At 41.3% G+C, this 23599-nt stretch overlaps 1 protein-coding gene across 10 annotated transcripts in view; it reads left to right on the forward strand.

Annotated features, from left to right (window-relative positions):
• The window catches only part of SYTL2 (synaptotagmin like 2), a 117206-nt gene that overhangs the window by 43999 nt on the left and 49608 nt on the right, over window positions 1-23599 (forward strand). For all 10 annotated transcript variants that reach the window (XM_049098971.1, XM_049098973.1, XM_049098974.1 and 7 more), the window contains exons 2-3: window positions 5225-5728; window positions 21737-21888. In XM_049098971.1, the coding sequence (XP_048954928.1) occupies window positions 5616-5728; window positions 21737-21888 (265 nt within the window). In that variant the 5' untranslated portion in view covers window positions 5225-5615. The remainder of the gene's footprint in view (window positions 1-5224; window positions 5729-21736; window positions 21889-23599) is intronic.

A 23599-nucleotide genomic window follows, 5' to 3' on the forward strand; every position in this document is an offset into this window, starting at 1 on the left:
CTGACTCCAGCTTATTTATTCCTGCTCTGCCTTTTCAGATTTTCCTTTCAAGCCTTCATTCTTAATGTCACAGGATTGTCAGAACAACTTGCTTCTTTTCTGAAAACCTCATCATGTGAGAGTCACTACTTACTTGAGGTTTCCTCCCCTTTCTTGAGGTATGCAGGCTTTGGTACAACCACAGTCATCTGGGGAAGAAAGAGGTGCTATGTGACCTGCCCTTGCAGCAGAGCACAGTGGGGGCACACATGCTGTTGTCCTTCAGGCTTTCACATGGGTTTGGTCAGGCAAAATGATTGGGATTAGGCCTGTAAATCTAGCTCTTCTCCTAGTTGTGATAGCCAGCAAGCACCCACTGTTTGGGGCCTTGGTTTTCCTTTCTAGCTTAACTTTGGACACTTGACAAGGAGAAGTGTATTGGCTTTTGTAGATGTGGCATAGGAGGGCTGACACATGGAAAACTGTGGTCTGCATTTGGAGCCTGTAAGCTTCCCTTTCGCTGCTGCTTCCAGTACTGCTCACTCCTGATTTGTTCTCAACGGTCTCCTGCCTTTTCACCAGAGCTTCTCCATAATCTCTTTAAGAAAGGGAAAGTAGGAGTACATACACCCATCACATAGATAAGAAAACTGAGACCTGGGGAAGTCGTGTGATTTATTCAAACCACACGGTCAGGTGAAGGACCTGGAGCTGAAACTCATTAAATAATACGGACCTGGTTTTTCAAGTCCTAGAGCCAGCTTCACCTTATGGAAAAAGTGGAAGCTCAGTCCTCTCCCATCTGTATTCATGTATTAAATATATGAGTGCCTAGTAGATGCAAGGCACAGTGGCAGATGCTGGGGTCACCAAGCACTCAGATACCCAGGCCTTGCTCATAAACGAATGGAGGATAAACATGAGTCGATAGGAATCTGAGATGGTATGATGAATATCCTGACTCAGAAAGTCAGGTGCTAATGGAACACACCAGAGGGATGCCTAACTCAGCCTTGAGAGGTTAGGGACAGCCTCTGTGCATTACGTGACATCTAACTTGAGATTCAAGGGCTATTAGCCCAGGGAAGGTATTCCAAGAAGAAGGAATAGCATATACAAAGACCTGGGGACAAAATAACTAAAAAGTTGTGTGGGGCAGACCTTCAGCAAAGCACTTGGGGAAGAAAGCTGGTACTAGTTCACGTGAGTCCCACAGGCCACAGTAAGGAGTTTGAGCTTTGGGCAATGGGAAGTTGTGAAGGGTTTTAAACCTAAGAGTATGGCTCAGTTAGATCTGACTTTTAGAAAAGTCATTCAGCAGCATGATCAGGATGAGGCTGAAGTTTAGGAGAACTTTTTTTTGCTCACCCTGGTAGCTACTCCTTCTAGGAACACATCGGTAATCCCCATTGCCTAAATTTATCCCTCTCTGTTTTTACATTGAAATTGCCCCTGTTGCTGACTGCCCACTATGGGCCAGTAGTTTTTCTATGCTTAAACAGAGAACGAGGGCCCAAAGTCAGAAGAATTTTGTTCTGCTTCCCAGTTTGAGGAATCTGTGTTGGGGAGAATCAGAGAGGTCAGCATTGGGGTGGGTTAATCTGATAAAGCTACTGGTAAGGGGCTCCTGGGTGGCTCAGTCTGTTAAAGGTCTGCTTCAGCTCAGGTCATGATCCTGGGGTTCTGGGATGGAGTTCTTCTCAGCAGGGAGTCTGCTTCTCCCTCTCCTCTGCCCCCTTCCTGCTTGTGCTCTCTATGCTTTCTGTCTTGCTTTCTGTCTCATCCTCACTCTCAGATAAATAAAATCTTAAAAAAAAAAAAAGTTACTGGCAAATAACAGCCCTACCACACAAGCGTGGTGACAAAAACCTCCCTGAGCCCTACTCTCCTTTTTGAAAAACACAGACTATAAAATACTTCCTCAGACCTTTTTGAGGATCCTGTGAGCTATGTTAAGTGCCAGGAGTGTAGGAGGTACCCAGTAAATATTTACTTTTTTTCTGATTTTCCTTAATGGAGCTCCATTTCAGAGAAACAGTCAGAAATCATATAGCCCTCATGCAACCTACTTCTTTCTGACTGGCCCTGTCCTATTCACCACCTGGCACACTCTGGTGTTCTAGCACTGACTTCTTTGATGTTCTTTGAACATGCCAGACAGACTTCTACCTCAGGACCCTCTGATACCAGTGTAGCTTGTTTCCTCACCTGTGTCAAGTTTTGTTTAAATGTCGTTTTCTCAACAAAACCAACCCTAACAACTCTCTTTAAAACTCGAACTACCCCCTTCCCTTCTCTGCTCTATTATCACCTTCTGGCAAGTTACATTCTAATTATTTAGGCGTTTTTGAAATTATTATTTAGTTTGATATCTCCGCTAAGTGTCATGTAGGCTCCGTAAGGACAGGAAGTTTTTTTTGTCTTATTTATCACTGTATCTCCAGTGCTTAGAACAGTGCCAGGCACATAATAGGCTCTCAATAAATGTTTGTTGAATGAATGAATGAAATGTTCGATTATCTCCCATGGTAGATAACATCCAGAGTATTGGGAATTGGGAAAGCACCTGGTATTGAAGAGTCTTGATTGCCATCCAAGGGCTCTGCTGCAGTCTGACCCAATTAGTAGTCAAAGATTCCAGCTTCACTCCTTTCCCTGTAAAATGAAGATATTGCCCTTTGTCTCACTAATTTTTAGAAGAAATGTTTAACCCTTAGAAGCTCTGATGCAGAAGCACTGGTTAGCTTGTAGTTCTTCATGAAGGTGTGGAAACCAGCATTTCCTCCCTTAGCAATGCTGCCAGTTACCACTGCTGGACAACTTGAGTTGTTTATGTCCTTTGTTCTCTTCCTGTCTATCACTCATTGAATTTAAAAAATGTCTCTCACTAAACCATATGGCAGTGTACATGGTTCTCCAAATGTGGCCTGAATTAATTTCCTTACCAGCCTCTGAGATCTAAGAAAATTAGTATGCATGAAAGAAGCTATTTTGCATAAAAGAATAGATAGCTGTCCCCTAGTGAACTTGTATATTTGGGTTAGTTTCATTCATTTACTCACCTACTTATTCACATTCAGAGACTTATAGTCAAATGGTAATGACTAAAGGAAGATAAATAATTATAGTGGTGGTATAGATATGGAGAAGAAAGTTTTTGTGTTAGACTCCTGCTACAGAAGTATTGTAGAACAGCCACAAACCTCAGTGGCTTCCAACAACAAATATGTATTTCTTTCCATAATCTCCAGGTCAGCTGGGGTGGCCTTACTTCAGGTGGCTCAGGTTCTGGTCTGACATTATATCTCCTTTTCTGGGACCCACACTGGAAAGGCAGTAGCTCCCTAGGGCAGGTTCTTCTTGTAGCCCATGGCAGTAGTGTAAGAAGCCAAGCCAAACCACACAGGCCCACGCTTATATCACATTTGTCACATTCCATTGACCAAAGTCACAGGTCAAGCCCAACAACAGGAAGGTAAGGATGAATACTCTGCTCACTCTTGTGGCAACGTGGTTGTCTAGTTGTTTCAGGGAGGAAGTGAAGAGTTAGGAGCAATAAGTGAATCTACTTTGAACTCTAGCTGAGGTAGTTGGGAAGGCTTCCTTGGGGGTGGTAACTTTCATCTTGAGGGATGAATATTTTCCAAGATGAACAAACAGGCACCAACCTATACAAATGCATGCAAATTTTAAAAAAAGAGAATAAAGTAGTGTCAATATTTGAGTAGTCACTGTGAACCATATGCAGAGAGCTACAGGAATATAAAACAAAGGTCATCAGAGTACCTGTCCATGAAGTCCATACTTCATGGGGGAGATCAGAAGGAAACATAATACAAAAGAGAAAAGGAAACTGTATAACAAAGTATACTCTTATTTGGAGGGACAGGACAAAAGTGTGAACTCAGAAAGGAAGCTAGACTATATTTTTAGTAGCTATTTTAGTAGCTAGAGGATGCAAGATATGTGCTATTTTATATTCATCATTTCACTTAGTCTTTACAACCTGTAAGGGACATCCCACTGACAAATAAGGGCAAAAGAGAAAACTGAGCCTCCAAGTGGCGGGTCACTTGCTAACATGGCAGAGGGGCACTTCACGGTGGTTCTGTTTTGCCAAATCAAAGAATTTATTCATAAAAAGTACTCAATAGTATACACACTCTGTTTTATTCTTCAGTGAGACTGCTTTAAAACTTACTGAGCACCTTTGGGGCACCTGGGTGGCTCTGTCGGTTAACCATCTGCCTTCAGCTCAGGTCATGATCTCCGGGTCCTGGGATTGAGCCCCGCATTGAACTCCCTGCTCAGCGAGGAGTGTGCTTCCCCTCTATCTCCACCCCCTTCCCTGCGCATGCTCACTCACTGTCTCTTCTCTTAATTAATTAATTAAATATTAAAAAACAAAAAAACTTACCGGATCCCTGGTTTTTGGTGTCAACTGTATGTGTAGCACTGTGTTAAAGGGCCCCAATCCTGGAGTAGGTGACTTCTAAAGTCCCAAACAGCTGTGAAATTCTTTGTGACACCTTCTCATTGCACATGGGGTGGAGTTGCCTCAAAGCAAATAGGGTTCTTGCCCAAAGTCCTACTTAAAATTCTCACTTTGGATGGAGGAGGTTGAAATTATGCCTCTTCCTTTCCCCAGTTTCTATACACACGAGTAAGTGTTCTTTGTCCTCAGACGTGAAGGGAGCAAGCATGGTGAGTTGCTCTAGACCCAGCAAAGGTTAGAGGTGGGACTGTTCTGCCTCTTGTGCACACTGCCTTTCCCTGATGCCAGCTCATTACCTGTCATTACAGAGCCCAGATAACGTTTCCGTGAACACTGCTACTCGCAGAGAAGTGAGCACTTGTCAATTTTTATTTTTAGCTTCTTACCCATAATCACTTGACAACGTGTCTTCCTGGTCTTATTGACCTTGAGTGGGACTACTTAGCCTAGCATCCTGTGAGTTTGGAGAGAGAGCACTAGCTCCTTTTCGGAGCCATCCCTTTCCTCAGTGGGTTGTCGAACATCGAGAGGCATTTTGCATGCTTTCCGTATTGGCAGTATGGAATTGAGTAGAACGTGCTTCATGACCCATTTGCTCAGGAAGCTGGCAGAACTGGTTTCCCTGATCTCAGAGACCATCTCACATGGTCATTCTCTTTCCCCAGGCACGTTTTAAATCTTGTAATAATGAGCAATGCTTATAGGAATTTCCTCACACTGTCTGGTGTTTACTATCTTGTGATTCCCCAGGTATCGCGAGATGCTCAGGTGCTGCTGCCTCTCCTTGAGATGGTGACCTGGACACAAGGAGAATAAACTGTGTCTAAGACTGGTCCAGAGTGGGAGTGGGAGTCGGAATGCCACTGTGGGAACAAGTGACCTGTCTGGCAAGGAATGCAGCATCCTTCTGAGAGCCTCTTCTCCACATTGTACCACAGATCACCATTTACCTTTCTGGAAAGGGCGTTGAGGATTTTGCCATCAGTCACCTTAAACTTTTGCTGAGCCAACCTCAGACTTTTGCTGCAGAACTGAGAAAGATATTATTTCACTTAATTTTTACATCTCTAAATCATTCAAGCTACAGTCCTAGTTTCACTTTGAGAATTTTAAGCCAGATCTGTTGCTATTATTTTTGTGTATGATTTCCAAAATGATTGACTTGAGCTTCCTGACAGAAGAGGAGCAAGAAGCCATCATGAAGGTTCTGCAGCGGGATGCTGCCCTGAAGAGAGCTGAAGAGGAGAGAGTCAGGTAAGGAGCCAGGAGGTCCCTGGGCATCGGGGAAGGGGGACATTCTGTAAGAAGATGGGACACATTTTTTTCTGAACCATAAGGGATAACTCTGACATGGATCTTGGACTTAACAGGCTTTAGGTTACTTCATGGATGGGATTTTTTTCCTTCCCAGTGTCTCTTAATTTATCTCTTAGGACTCCACCAAAAATAGTCTTGATAAACTAAACCCCTTTAATTTGTTAAATACTGAATTAAAAATGAAGTATATACTAACACATACATACATATATTTGGATGTATGCATATTTATATTGACTTTTAAAAAATGAATCATGGGGCAGCCCTGGTGGCGCAGCGGTTTAGTGCTGCCTGCAGCCTGGGGTGTGATCCTGGAGACCTGGGATCAAGTCCCATGTCGGGCTCCCTGCATGGAGCGTGCTTCTCTCTCTGCCTGTGTCTCTGCCTCTCTTTCGCTCTCTCTGAATAAATAAATAAATAAATCTTTAAAAAAAATAAAAAATGAATCATGAACTAAATTGGAATATTTTTTAATTCCTAAGATTTAAAAAAATAATAAATTGAGAAGTAGCTCACATTTCTGCATACTTCAGAAATGTTTGAATTGGTTTCAGCAGCGATTGAAATTGGCTCTGACCGAGCCATTTTTTCATTTCTGTCTCACAAGGAGTGACACATTGTTCTTGCTGAGAGGAACCCACATGGTCCATGTCAACATTCCTACCACTTGCCACTCACCCGCAGGGTAGGTAGAAGGAGCATAATAGCAGGATGCCAAAGAAGTGGACTTGAGCCCAGACCCTGCTATCTGTGTCATCTTGGGCTTTGAAGGCAGTGAAAGGCTTCTTGATTATAAAGTATTAACTGCATAATCCTCATCTAGGAGTTATCTGGAAAGAGCATAAGCCATGTTCTTGTTTCCTAGGACACAGGACCATGAATAATGGATTTTTTTTGAATAATGGATTTATTTGCACCATTTCCCATATTTTGACCCCAATTGAACATGTATGCTTTGTGAATATGCTGAAATTCACTCCAAGCACTCCAGAGCATCTGGTTATGGCTACTAATAATAGCTCACAGAGACAGTGCTTAAACTTACAAATGATTCACAAATGGCAGTGATTAACAGATTGCAAAGGGCATTTTTCTGAGCTCAGACACTCTTGAGCAGTTGATAGGGGCTAAGGGTGGGATATAATTATGCCTAGTTGATGTGTGAGGAAATTGACTCTGAGACAGGGTAGGTGGTGACTTGCTCAAGCTCCTCCTACCCATAGATGTCAGGATGGAGAGTGAGATTCTGGTCTTCAGGTACTCATGCACTAACTCCACCTCCTTTTTCTGAGAAAAAAGATAGCAGAGAGGCAGTCCTAGTGCCTGGCCATGGGGAAGGGAGTGGCCGTCTTGAAATGAGGTATGACATTGAGCTGTGATCGTGACAGGTACAGGAGAGCTTGAGAATGGGACTCTTTACTTGTCACATGCCTCCCTACAAGTCACCTGTAGTGCTCTGTGCACTTGGGGTGGAATGTTCTTCATTCTCAGCAACTGGGGGGTGGGGGGGCTTGAGCATTTTATCCAGGAACCCAGGAAATTTACCCCAGCCCTCCCTCAGAGCCTTTTGGTAGCATTGATCCTTTACCCATTTACACTTTATAAAGCCCTTTGGTGAATGTTATTCAACATTTCCTGACAACAACCCTGAGATTTGGCGAGGCAGGACTGTGACACCCATTTTAAAAATAAGGAGTGAGGGCAACACCGAAAAAAATACTAGTTGATTCTTAAAGCATATTGGGAATCCTTTCTCCTCTCAGAAGATAAGATGGGGAGATTTGGAAAGAAAGCAGTGGAGCAAAGATGGCCCTGGATATCTCTTCCTGTGTCAGGACGTGGGAATTATGAATACCAGATTGCTGACTATCTTCTATTTCTCAGGTGTTTCTATTTGTCAGATGTTATGTGTGGTTTGCGATTCTACATCCTCTATCCAGCCAGGTTAGGAAGAGGGATTTGTCCTCCCTTTTCTGTAAATGTCCTTGGCCCCTGGGACTGCAGGCTGCTGAGTGTTCACCATTGTTGTGTGTTTCTGTGTGAGTGAAGTGGAGGTGTTTCACGAGCATCTGCAGTGGCTGATGGAAAAATCCTCAAAAATGCAAAGTTCTGACTGGAACTGTGCTTAGTATAAGGGGTGTGAGCATATAGCCTCTGGTACCAGCCCGTCTGTAGCCACGGCAGTAATGCAGTGAGTCCCTTAGTAGTGGTGGGTTTGCAGACTCCCCTTCTGTTTCTCAGGGTGCCCTAGCAGCTTTTGCTTCTACAAACTGATAGCAGGAAGTCTTGGGATGGCGGAAAATCAAGTGTGAGTCAAGCCCTGTGTTCTACCATCATTCTGGAGAGTTTTTAGTCAAGTATTAAGGACCTGATGTTGACCACAGATAGGTCTAGGACTTGGGGAGAAGTGATGGTGTACGGTGGGTGGGTGGGTGCAGGTGACAGATGAGCATGAGGCCCATAGCCTGTGTACACTGAAAGACGCCCAGCCCATGGCCTGGCGTGCTTCATATAAAAAGAATTGTGCTCTGACCCCCTCTTTGATTTAGGACTGAAGGGAGTTGTGAGTGTGGGTCTGAGGCTGTTCTGCTCCTGGACTGGTGGAACTAGATCTCTGATCTCTAAAAATGCTATTCCGTGGGCTTTTGCTTTCAGCCCCTTTGCCATCTTCCAGCTGTTTGTCTTTGACTCTTCCATTTGCTTTCCATATAGCCTGACAGCTCCAGAAAGATTTTTTTGTCCAGCTCTTTCACTTTACTGATAAAGCCCAGAAAGGGGGAAATAAGTAGCCCAGGGCCACGAGATAATCTCTGCCAGGGCCATAGTAAGAAAAGCTCTTGGTCCAGTGCTATTCCCTGTACCCCATGGTGGTATTTTTGCCCCTTGTAATTTGTCCTGCCATTTGTTAATCATTTGTTAATTTGTGAAGCACTGTCTATTTGTGAGTTATTATTAGTAGCCATAATAAGTAGTGCTTAAAGTGAATTACAGTACGTTCACAAAGCATTCATGTTCAATTGGAGTCAAAATCATTGGTATTATTCCTTCAGAAGAATAGGGAAGAAGTCCCCTACTTAACTGTGGAGTCAAAACTGAAATTAGTTTGAATCCTCTTCTCACCACTAATCAAGTTACTTGGACATTGGACAAGTTACTTAACCTCTCCAAGCCTTAACCCAGAGACTGAGAATGCCCATAATACCAAACTCAAAGGATTAGAGTCAGGATTAAGTAAGATAATTCTTAATCTTCTTAGCACGTAAGAGGTGATGGATACATTTTAATTCCCTTATTCCCCTCTCCACCTTTGCCTCTAAAAAAAAGGACAGAATTCTATGCTTGGTAGTCTGACTCCTTAGGAGGAAATTACTCTTAAAACTCTCAATTATTTTTTTTAAAGATTTATCTATTCATGAGAGACACAGACTGAGAGAGAGAGAGAGAGAGGCAGAGACATAGGCAGAGGGAGAAGCAGGCTCCTTGCAGGGAGCCCGATGTGGGACTCGATCCCGGACCTGGGATCAAGACCCGAGCCAAAGGCAGGCACTCAACTGCTGAGCCACCTGGGCATCCCAAAACCCTCAATTATTTAATGCAGTGAAATTTCATTGAACATAGGGAACTTCTCTAGACAATGATATGAAGAGAATTCTATGGTAATTAAAACATGCTCCTAGCCCTCAAAGAAATTGACCTTTATCCTTTTAATGCATTATCAATTGCAAATTTAAAATCTCAACTTTGTTTCCCTAACATGATTTTACAATTTCCTAGTCCTCCTGGTTGGTATGTGGCTTTAGAAACATAAATTATGTGATTCTAATATTAGCGTAAGCAAACATCATTAGAAAGGCGTATCTGCCACTATAAATCAGACCAATCTTTCAAATGCTAATTTATTATGGACTTTGGAGTATAACCCTCCTACAGCTATGAGAGGATATCACTAATGCCCTAGATCACTGTTGCCCACTAAGACCAGATGCTGCCTCCAAATCCTTTTCAGCACGGCTGTAGGTGAGATTTCACATTCAGTCTGAAATCTGTTTGCCTTTCCTAATATATCCAGGTCTTCAAATTGTTCACATCCAAGTTCATTTGAGACATTTTGGAAATGATTTAATCTATATGTTACCTCCAATCTGATTTCTTGAAAGAAGAAAGATGAGTATCATACAGGGGAAGCAAATGTTCAGTTCCCAAATCACTCTACCTGTTCAGGGTAGAACATGGACCTGAACCCAGGGAATAGCCACTGTGGCGTCTCAGGAGGCAGCTAGAAGATAACCGTCCTAGGTCACTGTTGCCCTTATAGCTGTGTTTTGTGCTACTTCTCTGCCTGCTGCCACAAGTACTGGGCCCAGTCATTACAACACATGCATATTCAGCTTGCTTCCCTAACTACCAGCTACAGACATTTCACAGATCAGCGGTGAAGCAGACATCGGGATGGATTCTTCTTACCTCCCTACTCCTTTTTCTTTTTAAGAAACCCCATTCTGCATACATATATATAATTTTAGTCCTTTATGGTTTGAAAATGAGACACTCTAAAGGTGGTATTTCCTGTGCTTTGCATCATACTGTCAGCAGGAAGTCATTGCCCATGTGTGTCTGTGCACCACCAGCACCACACCTCCCACCCCCGTGCACACATAACCACATCTATGTGATGGGCATTCTTGCCATAGATATCATTTCAACCGCAACCGCAACTTATGATTCTTAGCTGCTCCCCTAAGACCTGGGTTTTGTTTTGTTTTGTTTAAAGTGAAGGCAGTTGGCTTTGAAGAACTGCTTTCCAGGACCTCTGGGGTGTTTTCTGTCAAAGCAAAGAGGAACGGAACCAACATTTCTCAAGGAACTATATTATATATGGAGCTTCACATATATTTTCCCTTTTCATCCACATAGCTGAACCTGCTTAACAATGAGGAAGCGAGGTAGAAGAGGTTAAGCTCCCTGCAAGATTGAAGAGTTGCTCAGCGAACTGCAAAGTCTGTGCTTCCCACATGCTGTGGTGCCTCTCAGCAGATTGTGGGGATTTATGATGTGTCTATGACACAAGGGACACATGTTTCCTCTCATTTTCCACTATAAGGAAGCATTTGCAGTTTCCTTCATTTTCACATATGTTGGTTTTTCAGATTCTCTATCAAAGGTTGAATTCCTGTGTAGAGTGAACTGTGATAACCATCTTAGACATAAAAATCATGTTTGGCTCTCTCAGGTAGGGTAGAGTGGTAGAAACAGCATTGACTAGGAGTCTGGATGGCCCTGGTCCTAGCTGTTTGACTCTGGGCAAACCTCCTAATTTCTCTGGCCCCCGAGTGTTTTCAAATCACATAGTCTTACCATCTCATCCCAGGATATACTGAGGGGTTAAAAAAAAAAAAAAAGGCTGGGAAATGGGCCAGCCAGTCAGCCTCTCTGCTGGTTTTTATCCAGTTGACCAGATAACATCAACCAGGTAGGCCTTTGCCTAATCATGATGAATAGCTGGAAGCCAGGGTATGTTGTGTGTATAAAAAGGGGAAAAGAGGATAAGCTAAAGGAAAAGTGTTGAGGCTAGCCTGAAGGGTGTCACTGCTCTTCTGACTTTCTCCTGGAAGTGCTCACACTCTCTCTGCAACACAGGAATTGAGACAGGCACTTAGGACTGTCTAAAATAATGATTTTTTTTAATGTACAATTCTGAGCATATGGCTGGTACATGATAGGGGATTAAGGAATTAATGAATAAACAAATGAATAGATATGGCCTTTAGCATGCGGAGGAGACAAGATGGCTGTCTTTTACAATTGACTAAATTCTTTGTACATGATGGTGAAATTGTAAGTATTAAATGAGATGATGCATGTTCAGTGACAAGCACAAGGTCAATATAAAACACATGCTTTGTATGTATTAGCCAAAGGAATGAGGGGCATGACTGGCATGTTCTGCCTGGAGGGCCAGCAGGACAGTGTCCTGTCTGGGTCAAGTGCTCTTCTTCTACCTTCATTTATTCCCACCAGCCCGTGAGTGTTTATTGGTCATCTTCTCTATCCTTAGCTCTTTCCTAAGCACGTTGTGCATATGTGCAGAGGATGGTAAGTGATGAAAGTGGTGATCTCAAGAAACATCTTTTCTCATTTCAACTAAATAGTAGAAGAATTAGAGAATCAAATGCCATTTTTATGGGTCTGATTAGAGTTGATGAAAAATGAGACATCAACTCCAAGCTGGTGGAGAAGATTTTAATAGCACCATCTAGATGATGGGATTCTTTTTTTTTTTAATCCTACATCTTTATAAAGCTTGGGTTTTAATGTCACACATATGTATTCATCTATGAAATATTCCAAATGACTAAGATAGAAAAAGAAATTGATTAATTAAACCTAGCAGGGATTATCATGTTAGAAAAGACATAAATGGCACTTAATGAAATTGCATAATTTCTTATTCTTTTGCCATTTAAAAAGCATGAAACCCAATCCTAATTCTGTACTATGATGGCTCCTAGCCCTTCCAGGAGCCAGGTATTTCAGTGAGCCTGACTCACCCAGCATTTGTCCCTGGTATACTGAAAGCTTAGCATGATCAGGGCTTGCCAGACAGTCGTGTAGGCAGGAGTAGATCCACAGTCGCACAGGGGCACCTACAGAATGCCCTTCAGCTGAACACCGAAAATAAGTAAATAAATAACCTCCTGAAGAGAAATTGAGAGTTGTTACACTATGAGGGTTTGTGGTCTCTTTCAATAAGATTATAGTTAGTGCCAGATATCATCATGTTTGTTCCTGTTCTGCCAAGTGTGAGATGTCCTACCTCATCAGGAGAAGTCAGTGCCTTTGTGACATTTATGATTTACTTAACCCTAGCAGTGGCAGGATCATTCTTATCTCTTGCCTGACTTAGACTGGGGTGGCTGTTGAGCATTTATTTGTTCTTTCATTTATTCACTCATCTAACAGTTGTTGGGTATCAGTTCTGTGCCAGGCTTAGTGCTAGGGCTGGCATTACATAGGTGATTAAGATGTGGTCCCGAGAGTTTACAGAGTTCACAGATTAGTGGGTGAGACAGATGTGCAAATAGATCATTAGAATATGGTGTGGTCAGTGGCATGGGAGCCTGCGGGAAGGGCAAGCTACTGACCTGTGCCTTGGCAATTAGGGAAGGCTTCCCCTGTGAGGTACATGAGCTGGATCTGAAAGATAAGGAGCAATGCACTCCACAGAGAAGTGAGGAAGGATATCCTGAGAGACTTCACATTTATTGGCCCCTTCTCCAGATCTAGGCACTGTTAGGTGCTTTCAGGTAAACACCTCATTTAATCACCTCAGAAGTCCTGCAGTGTAGGTCTCATTTTCCCCTGTCTTTATGAATAGAGACTGAGGCTTTGAAGGGTTCAGTAACCTGCCAGAGGAAGGGTCAGAACTAGGGTTTGGACCTGTTTGGGAGAGTCTAAAGCTCATAGACTTTCTGCAGGGCTTTCTACTTCTAATGTTTTTGGAAGTTAGAGCAGTTCGCAGAATAGTAAGAAGTTCAGCATAACTGGCAAGTAGAGTCTGAGAGTAAGTGCTGGAAAACGAATCTGAAAAGGCAGTCTGAAGCCAGGTGGCCAGGAGCCTCATATGAAACCTCTTTCCTCCACAAGCACTGAATAAAACCTCACTGTTTTCCAAAGACACCAAGCAAGGATATATGGAGTAGAGACCCTGCCCCTAGGGGCTCACTTTCTAATCAGGGAATGCTGGAGGGACTTCTGTCTTCTGGAATTGAACTCAAACTTGGTCCTTTGGGAGAAGAAGGCAAAAGGTCCATCAGCAGCCCACGAAGGATTGTTTGTCCTGTGAAAAGCCTCAGATAATTGGAAACCATTAGAAATGTTTAATAAGAACCATGACCTCTCTGGTGATTGAAAACCATGAAGTGATAACAGTCTCTGTCAGGATTTGGTGCTGTTCAGTCATGACGATGTATGTCCACATGTTGTGATTGGTTATGTTTGCTATGGACCACTCCTTCCTAAATAATTGGGAGAGGAGAGAAAGTTCCAGCAGAGAGTTGGACTCTGGGTAAAAAGATACTCCCCAGGCATACTTGGGAAAAAGGAAATGTACTTGCTAGGATCCCTCCTGTTTTCCCTACTCCCAGGTATGCTGGTGTGCACCCCTGACACTCAGCCCTGCCACCATCTTGATGTGGCCATCATACAGGTTCTCTGGCTAAGATACTTAGATTTACTACTTTAGGAAGGGTGCATGTTAGCTTGAATTACAATCATGAAACCCTCTTGGATTTTGTAGCACATTACCTTTTGAAAGTTCAGTCGGCTTAAGGCTTTTATACTCCTTTATTCTTTTACTATGTTCTGGAGTTTGTGGTTCTCATTGAGATGGATGGAGAGATTTGAAGTTTAAAAGACTGTCAAATAGAGGGTTGGCTGGGAAGATGGCAGAGTAGGAGGACCCTAAGCATACCTTGCCCCACAGATACAACTAGATAACTCTCATGTCTGCATAGATAACCCATAAAACAACCTGAAGACTGGCAGAACAAATTCTACAACTAAATGGTGAAGAAGAGGCCACATCAAAAAAGGTAGAAAGGGCAAAGACCCAGTGTGGGAGTGAAGTGGACTGGGGCCGTCTGCAGTGTGGAGGGAGCCAGTGGCACAGAGAAAAGTGAAAAACAGACTTTCACACTGGGGAGCCCACAAACTGCAGGATGAATCCTCATGATACTTGCCTTTGAAAGTGAGAGGAGCTGAATTTGTGAATTCTTAAAATCAGTGGGACCTAAAGCCTGGAACTTCAAAAATCAAGGCATCAGCTCTGGGAGAGTCCCTACCCTTAAAGATACAGCACACAACAGCCTAAACATACAGCTAGAACCAGCAGTTTAAAAAACATTGAGGGAAGGCAGGAGGGAGTGATTTGCTCATTTCAGAGTGTGGCTTGGAGAGACAAAAATCATGGGGCAACCCCTCCGGGAACAAGGACCTGGCAGGTCCCATTTCCCTCCTCCACCCCCCAGCATAAACAACGGCTACCTGCGGGAACCAGCCTGGCTCTAACACTTGCTTACCTAACTTGTTTACACCAAGACACACCACTCTGAGCTTTCTTGGATCCTCCCTTTTCAGGCATCCTTGTCTTAGGCTCAGCACTGTGGGCCCCTCCCCAGGAAGACCAGAGCCAATCCTGCCAACACCACATCTCCCCACCAGGCATTGTGTGGACATCAGTTCCAGCTGCAATGCGGGCAAGCAGGCCACCACACACCTTGTTAAAATGTGCCCCACTCCTGCTGGGGACCAAATACTGCCCATGATAGACAAAGCCTCTGGAGACACTGGACTGAAGGAAAAAGAGGTCAGGACTCAACAGCAGAGGACACCAACACACCTATGAGACATTCCCTTTGCCAGGCCCTGGGGAATGGGACATGCCCTGCAGGGTACTACAGGACCTCTTCTTCTTCATAAGGCTATTATTAAGAGCAAGAGAAGTAGCTAACTTTCCTAGCACAAAGAAACAGACAAAATGAGACAGAATTCTCAAGTGAAAGAACAGGACCAAACCACAGTGAGAGACCAACATGAAATTCTGATAGAGAATTTAAATTAATGATCATAAAGATATTCACTGGACTTGAGTGCAGGACATCAGTGAAACCCTTAACACAGAGATAAGGAATCGATCAGAGATCAAGAACACAATAAATTAAAAATATAGTTGATGGAATAAATAGCAGGCTAGATGAAACTGAAGAATGAATTAATGACTTGGAAGACAGAGTAATGGAAAGTCACCAAGCTGAGCAAAGGAAAGAAAATTATGTAAATCAAGAACAATCTTAGGGAACTTAGTGATTCTATCAAGCATAATAACACTTGCATTATAGGGATCTCAGAAGGAGAAGAAGAGAGACAATGATGCAGAAAATTTATTTGAAAAAATAGGGATCCCTGGGTGGCTCAGCAGTTGAGCGTCTGCCTTTGGCTCAGGGCGTGATCCCGGGATCCAGGATTGAGTCCTATGTCTGGCTCCTTGCAGGAGGCCTGCTTCTCACTCTGCCTGTGTCTCTGCCTCTCTCTGTCTCTCATGAATAAATAAAATCTTTAAAAAAATTTATTTGAAGAAATAATATCCAAAACTTCCCTAATCTGAGGAAGGTAACAGATATCCAGATCCAGGAGGCACAGAAATCCCTCCAAAAATTTCAACCCCAGGAGGTCCACACCAAGACACATAGTAATTTAAATAAGCAAAAATACCAATAAAAAATTTTTAAAGCGGCAAGAGAAAAGACGACAGTTACATACTAGGGGAACTCTCGTTTTGCTATCAGTGGATTTTTCAGCAGAAATCTTGCAGGCCAGAACTGAGTGGGAGGATTTACTGAAAGGGAAAAATCTACAGCCAAGAACACTCTATCCAGCAAGACTGTCATTCAGAATAGAAGGAGAGAGAAAGTTTCTCAGATAAGCCAAAACTAAAGGAGTTCATGATCATTAAACCAGCCCTGTTAAAGGGGGCTCTTTGAGTGGAAAAGGAAGACCATAAGTGAAGTATGAAAAGTAAAAACACAAAAGTGGTAAAAATAAATATTTCTGTAAAAATTAGTCAAGGGATTCATAAAATAAAAGGATGTAAAATAAAATCCCGTATACCTAAAACATGGCAGAGAGAGGAGAAAAGAATGGATTTAAGCTTAAGTAACTATCAACTTAATATACTCTGCTATATGCAAAAGATGTATATGCAAACTTAATGGTAACCACACATCAAATACCAATAATAGATATGCAAGAATAAAGAGAAAGGAATCCAAGTAAATCACCAAGGAAAGCCAACAAACCATGAAAGAGAGCAGGAGAAAAAAAAATCAGAGAAAATCTGTAGAAACAACCACAAAACCAGTAACAAAATGGCAATATATAAATATTAAGGACTGTAAGAAGAGACAAGGAAAGACACTGTATCATAATAAAGGGGACAATCCAATAAGAAGATATAACAATAGTAGGGGCACCTGGCTGGTTAAAGTCAGTGGAGCATGTAAGTCTTGATCTCAAGGTTGTAAATTCCAGCCCCACATTGCGTATAGAGGTCACTTAAAAAATAAAATCTTAAAAAAAGAATGTGACAATTTTAAATATTTATGTTCCCAACATGGGAGCACCCAAATATATGAAACAGTTGATAACAAATATAAAGGGACTCATCAATAGTAATATAGTAGGGGTCTTTAACATCCTACATTGGTGGACAGATGGTCCCAACAGAAAATCAACAAGGAAAAAAAAAAAAAAAAAAAATCAACAAGGAAACAATGGCTTTGGATGACACACTGGACCAGATGGATTTAACAGATATATTCAGAACATTCCATCCTACAACAGTAGAATATATATTCTTTTCAAGTGCACATGGAACATTCTCCAGAGTAGATCACATCTTAGGCCACAGAAAAAGTCTCAAAAAAAAAAAAAAAATCCAAGTCCTACCATGCATCTTTTCTGACCACAACGCTATGAAACTAGAAATCAAGCACAAGAAAAAAAACCTAGAAAGAGCACAAATGCATGGAGGTTAAATAACATGCTACTAAACAATGAATGAGTCAACCAAGAAATCAAAGAAATAAAAAATTACATGGAAACAAATGAAAAGGAATAAAAGAAAATGGTCCAAAATCTTTGGGATGCAGCAAAAGTGGTTCTAAGGGGGAAGTTTATAGCAATACAAGTCTACCTCAAGAAGCAAGAAAAATCTTGAACCTACACCTAAAGGACCTAGAAAGAGAACAAGTAAAACTCAGCAAAAGGAAGGAAATAATAAAGATTAGAGCAGAAATAAATGACCTAGAAATGAAAAAAACAATAGAACAGATAAATGAAAAGATAATTCTTTGAAAAGATAAACAAAATTGATAAACCTCTGGCAAGATTCATCAAAAGAAAAAAAAGAGACCCAAATAAAATCACTAATTAAAAAGGCAAAATAACACCACAGAAATATAAACAATTGTAACAGAATATTTTGAAAACTTAGGGTTAGGGTTCCTGGGCGGCTCAGTCAGTTAAGCATCTGACTCTTGATTTCAGCTCAGGTCATGATCTCAGAGTTATGAGATTGAGCCCTCTGTCAGTCTCCATGCTGGACATGGAGCCTGCTTAAGATTTTTTTTTCTCTCTCTATCCCCCTGCCCTCTACTTGTTCATTTTCTCTCTCTCTAAAAAAAGAAAAAAAGAAAAAAGAAAAGAAAAGAGTATTATGAAAATGTATATGCTAACAAATTGGACAACTTAGAAGAAATAGATAAGTTCCTGAAAACATGTAACCTACCAAGACTAAAGCAGGAAGAAATAGAAAATTTGAATAGACCAGTTACCAGAAATGAAATTGAATTAGTAATAAACTCCCAACAAAGAAAAGTCCAGGACCAGATAGCTTCACATGTGAATTCTACCAAACATTTAAAGGAAGAGTTAATGACTATTCTCTTCAAACTATTCCAAAAGATATAAGAGGAAGGGAAACTTCCAAATTCATTCTATGAGGCCAGTATCACCCTCATACCAAAACCAGATAAGAACACCACAAAAGGGCAGCCCCGGTGGCTCAGCGGTTTAGCGCCGCCTGCAGCCCAGGGTGTGATCCTGGAGACCTGGGATCAAGTCCCACGTCGGGCTCCCTGCATGAAGCCTGCTTTTCCCTCTGCCTGTCTCTGCCTCTCTTTCTCTCCTCCCTGTGCATTCTCATGAATAAATAAATAAAACCTTTAAAAAAAAAAAAAAGAACACCACAAAAATGGGTCACTGGGTGGCTCATCAGTTAAGCATATGCATTTATTCAGCTCAGGTCATGATCTCAAGGGCCTGGGATCTAGCCCTGAGTTGGGCTCCCTGCTCAGTGGGGGTTTGCTTCTCCTTTTCAGCTCCCTCTGCCCCTCCCCCCACTTTTGCACATGCATGCTCTCTCTTTCTCTCTCTCTCATCTCTCCTGGAATGCAAGGGTGGTTCACTTTTCACAAAATAATCACCATGATATGTCACATCAATAAGAGAAGGGGCAAAACCCATATAAAGATTTCAGTAGATGCAGAAAAAGCATTCGACAAAGTATAACACCCATTCATGATAAAGCTTTCTGTAATGTAGGTCCAGAGTGAACATATCTCAACATAATAAAGGTTTTATATGAAAAATATTCAGTGGTGAAAAACAGAATTTTTTCCCTAAGGTCAGGAACAAGACAAGCGTGTCCATTCTCAGTGCTGTTATTTTAACATAGTACTGAAAATCCTAACCACAGCAATTAGACAACATAAAAGCATCCACATTGGTAAGGAAGAAGTAAAACTCTATTTGCAATGACATGATGCTTTATATAGAAAACTGCTAGAATTGATAAACGAATTCAGTAAAATCACGGATACAAAATCAATGTACAGAAATCTTTTGCATTCCTGTACACTAATAATGAAGCAGCAGAAAGAGAAATGAAGAAAATAATCCCATTTACAATTGCACCAAAAACAATAAAATATCTAGGAATAAACTTAACAAAACAAGTGAAAGAGCTGTATTCTGAAAACTATAAAACACTGATAAAAGAAACTCAAGACAATTCAAAGAAATGGAAAGATATTCCATGTTCATGGATTGGAAGAATAAAGATTGTTAAAAAATCTTTGCTACTCAAAGCATCTATTTAATGCAATCCCTATCAAAATACAACAGCATTTTTCACAGAGCTAGAACAAACAATCCTAAAATTTCTATGGAACCACAAAAGACCTCAACTAGCCAAAGCAATCCTGAAAAAGAAAGAACTGGAGGTATCACAATTCCAGATTTTGAGTTATATTACAAAGAAGTAGTAATTTAAATAGTATGATACTGTCATAAAAATAGATCAATAGAATAGAACGGAAATCTAAAACCAAATCCACAGTTATATGGTCAACTAACCTTCAACAAAAGAAGAATGAATATCCAATGGGGAAGAAAAGACCGACTTTTCAGCAAATAGTGTTGGGAAAACTAGACCACTTTCTTACACCATACACAAAAATAACTCAAAATGGATTAAAAGGCCTAATTGTGAGACCTTTGGAGAGAGGACAGGGAGTAATATCTCTCATTGGCCATAGCAACATTTTTCTAGATAGGTCTCCTGAGGCAAAAGAAATAAAAGCAAAAATAAACTATTGGAACTATATAACTTTCTTTTTGCACAGTGAAGGAAAGAGTGAAACTAAAAGGCATCCTACAAAATGAGAGAAGATATTTGCAAATGACATAAGGAATTAATATCCAAAATATGTAAAGAACTGGTACAACTCAATACCCAAAAGACAATCCAAATAAAAAATGGGCAGAACACATGAACAGACATGTCTCTGAAGAAGACAGAGGTGGGCAACAGACACATGAGATGTTCAACATCACTCATCATTAGGGAAATGAAATCAAAACCACAATGAAGTATCACCTCATACCTGTCAGGATGGTGAAAATTGAAACACAGGAAACATCAAGTATTGTTGAAGATATGGAGAAAAAAGGGATCCTTTTGTGGTGTTGGTGGGAAGGCAACTGGTACAGCCACTGTGGAAGACAGTGTGTAGGTTCCTCAAAAAATTAAAAATAGAACTACCCTACAACCTAGTAATTGCATTACTAAGTATTTACCCCAAAAGTACAAAAACACTAAATCAAAGGAACACCTGCACCCCTATGTTTGCATTATTTACAATAGCCAAGCTATGGAAGCAGCCCAGGTGTCCACTGATAGATGAATGGATACAGAAGAAGTAGTGTATGTATACAATGGATTATTATTCAGTCTTTAAAAAGTTAAACCTTGCCATTTGCAATAACATTGCAATGACATATATAGAACTAGAGAGAATAATGCTAAGAGAAATAAGTCAAAGAAAGAAAAATACCATATTATCTCACTCATGTGGAATTTACAAAGAAAACAAATGAACAAAGAAAAAAAGAGAAACCAAGAAACAGACTCTTGACTGTAGAGAACAAACTGATGGTTACCAGTAGGGATGTGGAAAGGATCGGAAAAGAGGGGATATGGATTAAACACTTATGATAAGAAAAAAACAACACTTGTCAGGTAGAACAGTGTTTTTTTAAGCAAGTGTTTGTTAGGGAGATCTTAGGGCCATATTTATTTTGTTCTACAGGTACTAGCTTTTCAATGAGCATGAATGATTGTGGAGGCCTTGAAAGCAGTATCTACACAATCGGAATTTGCCTCTGGCTTTACTCCCCACCCCCCTACTTCCATAAATTTGATCTTGCCTGCCTACAGCCCACTCTTTCAGTATTCATTTCTCTGGCATTAAGAACCAGGGACATCATGCACTAACCCCCCCACCCCCCAAAAGTCTCTGATAAATTCATTTTGCCAAATGGAAATGATTAACCAGCTGATAACTCCTCCACCAGTTATTCATTGGGTATTAGGTGCCAGGCATTTGCAAAGGGTAGTTTTACATGCATTAGCTAATTTAATCCTCCAAGCAATCTCATGAAGTAGATTACCATGATGAACCTGTTTTTACAGATAAAGGGAGCAGGGTTTAGAGACACTTAATAAACCATCTTTCCCTGGGGTATTTACATTTGAACAGTGGACACAGAAGACTGCAGCCAAAAAGTGAATCTGCTCTTAAGAAATGCCAGGCATCATGTAGAGGTCATAGATGAAGTCTTTGATTTTTAAAAAATGTTAGCCTTGTCTTTCCTGACTTTTCAGTCAAAGAGGAATATGTATTTCTTGGTCATCTAGGAGGTTTGTGGGGTCTTCTAAAATACTGAGAGTTTTATTTGTATGTTTACAGATTTCTTTATCCACTGTCACGGTGAACTCATTTATTTACCATGGGTTCTTAGCAAAGTAAAGTTCTTTTTGTTTTGTAGACATTTGCCTGAAAAAATTAAGGATGACCAACAGCTGAAGAATATGAGTGGCCAATGGTTTTACGAAGCCAAGGCAAAAAGACACAGAGACAGAATTCATGGTGCAGATATCATCAGAGCATCCATGAGAAAGAAGAAGCTTCAGGTAGCAGGTGAGTTGCTCTAGCTAAAACATTTTGAGCTGGCATTTGTTTGGGCAGGTGTTGTCAGGAGATGGGAAGGGTGTTAGAATTATTACTGGAGTCTGCTGAGGGAAGTCATTTAGAGCTGCACTTTGCATAGTGTGTAGTCCTCCAGCTAAAAATATTCTTTCCCTGGACTCGGATGGATGAAAGCAGGGCTAAGGGACACAGGGTTATGTAGAAAAACATAGGAAATCCTTTAGATACAGTGTTACTGTGTTGAGTTGTAGTAGTATAAACAACTGGGGCTTATAAGGTGCTTACCACCTTCATTCCTTTGGCTTCTAACTGAAGATTCAGAACCATTTCCTCTGAGTAGGATGACAGGAAGAGATTAGCTTCCCTTTCAACAATTTTGACATCTGCTGCTTCTTTAATCAACCAAGTATATCATTTAAGGGACTGTAAAGACAGTATTTTGAGGGCTTCTTAGAATTATGTTTGGTTTATTAAATATGTATGGTGTGCCTTCTTCCTGACTCTGAGCTAGGCAGTGTAAACTCTGACCCCTGAGGACAGCCCCTGTCTAGCTCTAGCCTATAAGGAAAATAACTGTCCCCTCCTGAACATTTAATATGTGATAAGCATTTGCTATTATTTCTAACCATAGCAGCAGTCTCTTAAGGTAGGTATTCTTATACCCATTCTAGATATGGGACATATCAAGTTCAGAGAAGTGAAGTTACTTGTCCAGGTTATATCACTGGCAAATGGTAGAGCTGGGATTTCATTCTTTCTGACTCAGAGCCATACTCCTTGTAAAGAAGGGCCTGTTGTTTAGTATGTGCCATGCATTACTTGTATCCCTCTTGGTTTTTAAAACCATCCACGCCTTCAGAAGTCTTGGGAGGTACAAGTCAGTACTGTGGATTCTATTTTGCAATTAACAAAACTAGGCTTATGTGTGAAGAGACCTATGGTGAATACCACCCTGGAATGTGACTATTTGGAAACCGGGAGCTCTTGTATTGCTTCATCTTAACACCCATGTATAAGCATTCCAAGCACTTACTGGCACTGTGGTCCAAGGCAAGTTTCCTGAGCTTTTTGGTCCTCAATTTCCAAATCCGTAAACTTGGAAAATAGCTCCTTCCTCACAAGGTAACGCATGCATGCATAAAAACAAAACAAAACAAAAGCCAACAACACTGCATCTGACACTTAGTATAATTAGTTAATGCTAATTACTTGAGAGATGCTGGTAAAGAGTCCTGGGTGTGCAGAGGCAAAAAGAATTTATTTCCTGAAGAGGGAGCACCAGAGGTTTTATGGGGGACCTTGGCATCTGAGTTGGATATTGAGGAGTATGTGTAGAACTTGAGTGTGTAGAAGACTGGAAGAAGAGGCAGTGGAACATTCCAGACTAGAAGTATTTGTTCCCCTTTTGATCCCAGAGCCCAGACTTAAGTCAGGCACATTGCTGATGTTCAGTAAGTGCTTGGTAGTGATAGTGTCTCTATCCCAATGAGGACTAGCTGCCCTGAGCATCCCCCGGCCATACATATTTTGTCCTGACCCCAATTCAGGTCAAATTCACCTAGAGGTGGTCAGAATCTTGCTGGAGTGGTCTCTGCAGTTACCTGCCCATTTAAAGGTATGCTCATACTCGGGAGAGTCTGCTTGGGATAAGCTAACATCACAGGAATCTATTGACTTCTTTTGCAGATATAATTCTGATTCT

Source organism: Canis lupus, chromosome 21 (genome assembly GCF_003254725.2).
Source record: "Canis lupus dingo isolate Sandy chromosome 21, ASM325472v2, whole genome shotgun sequence".
Lineage (NCBI taxonomy): Eukaryota > Metazoa > Chordata > Mammalia > Carnivora > Canidae > Canis > Canis lupus.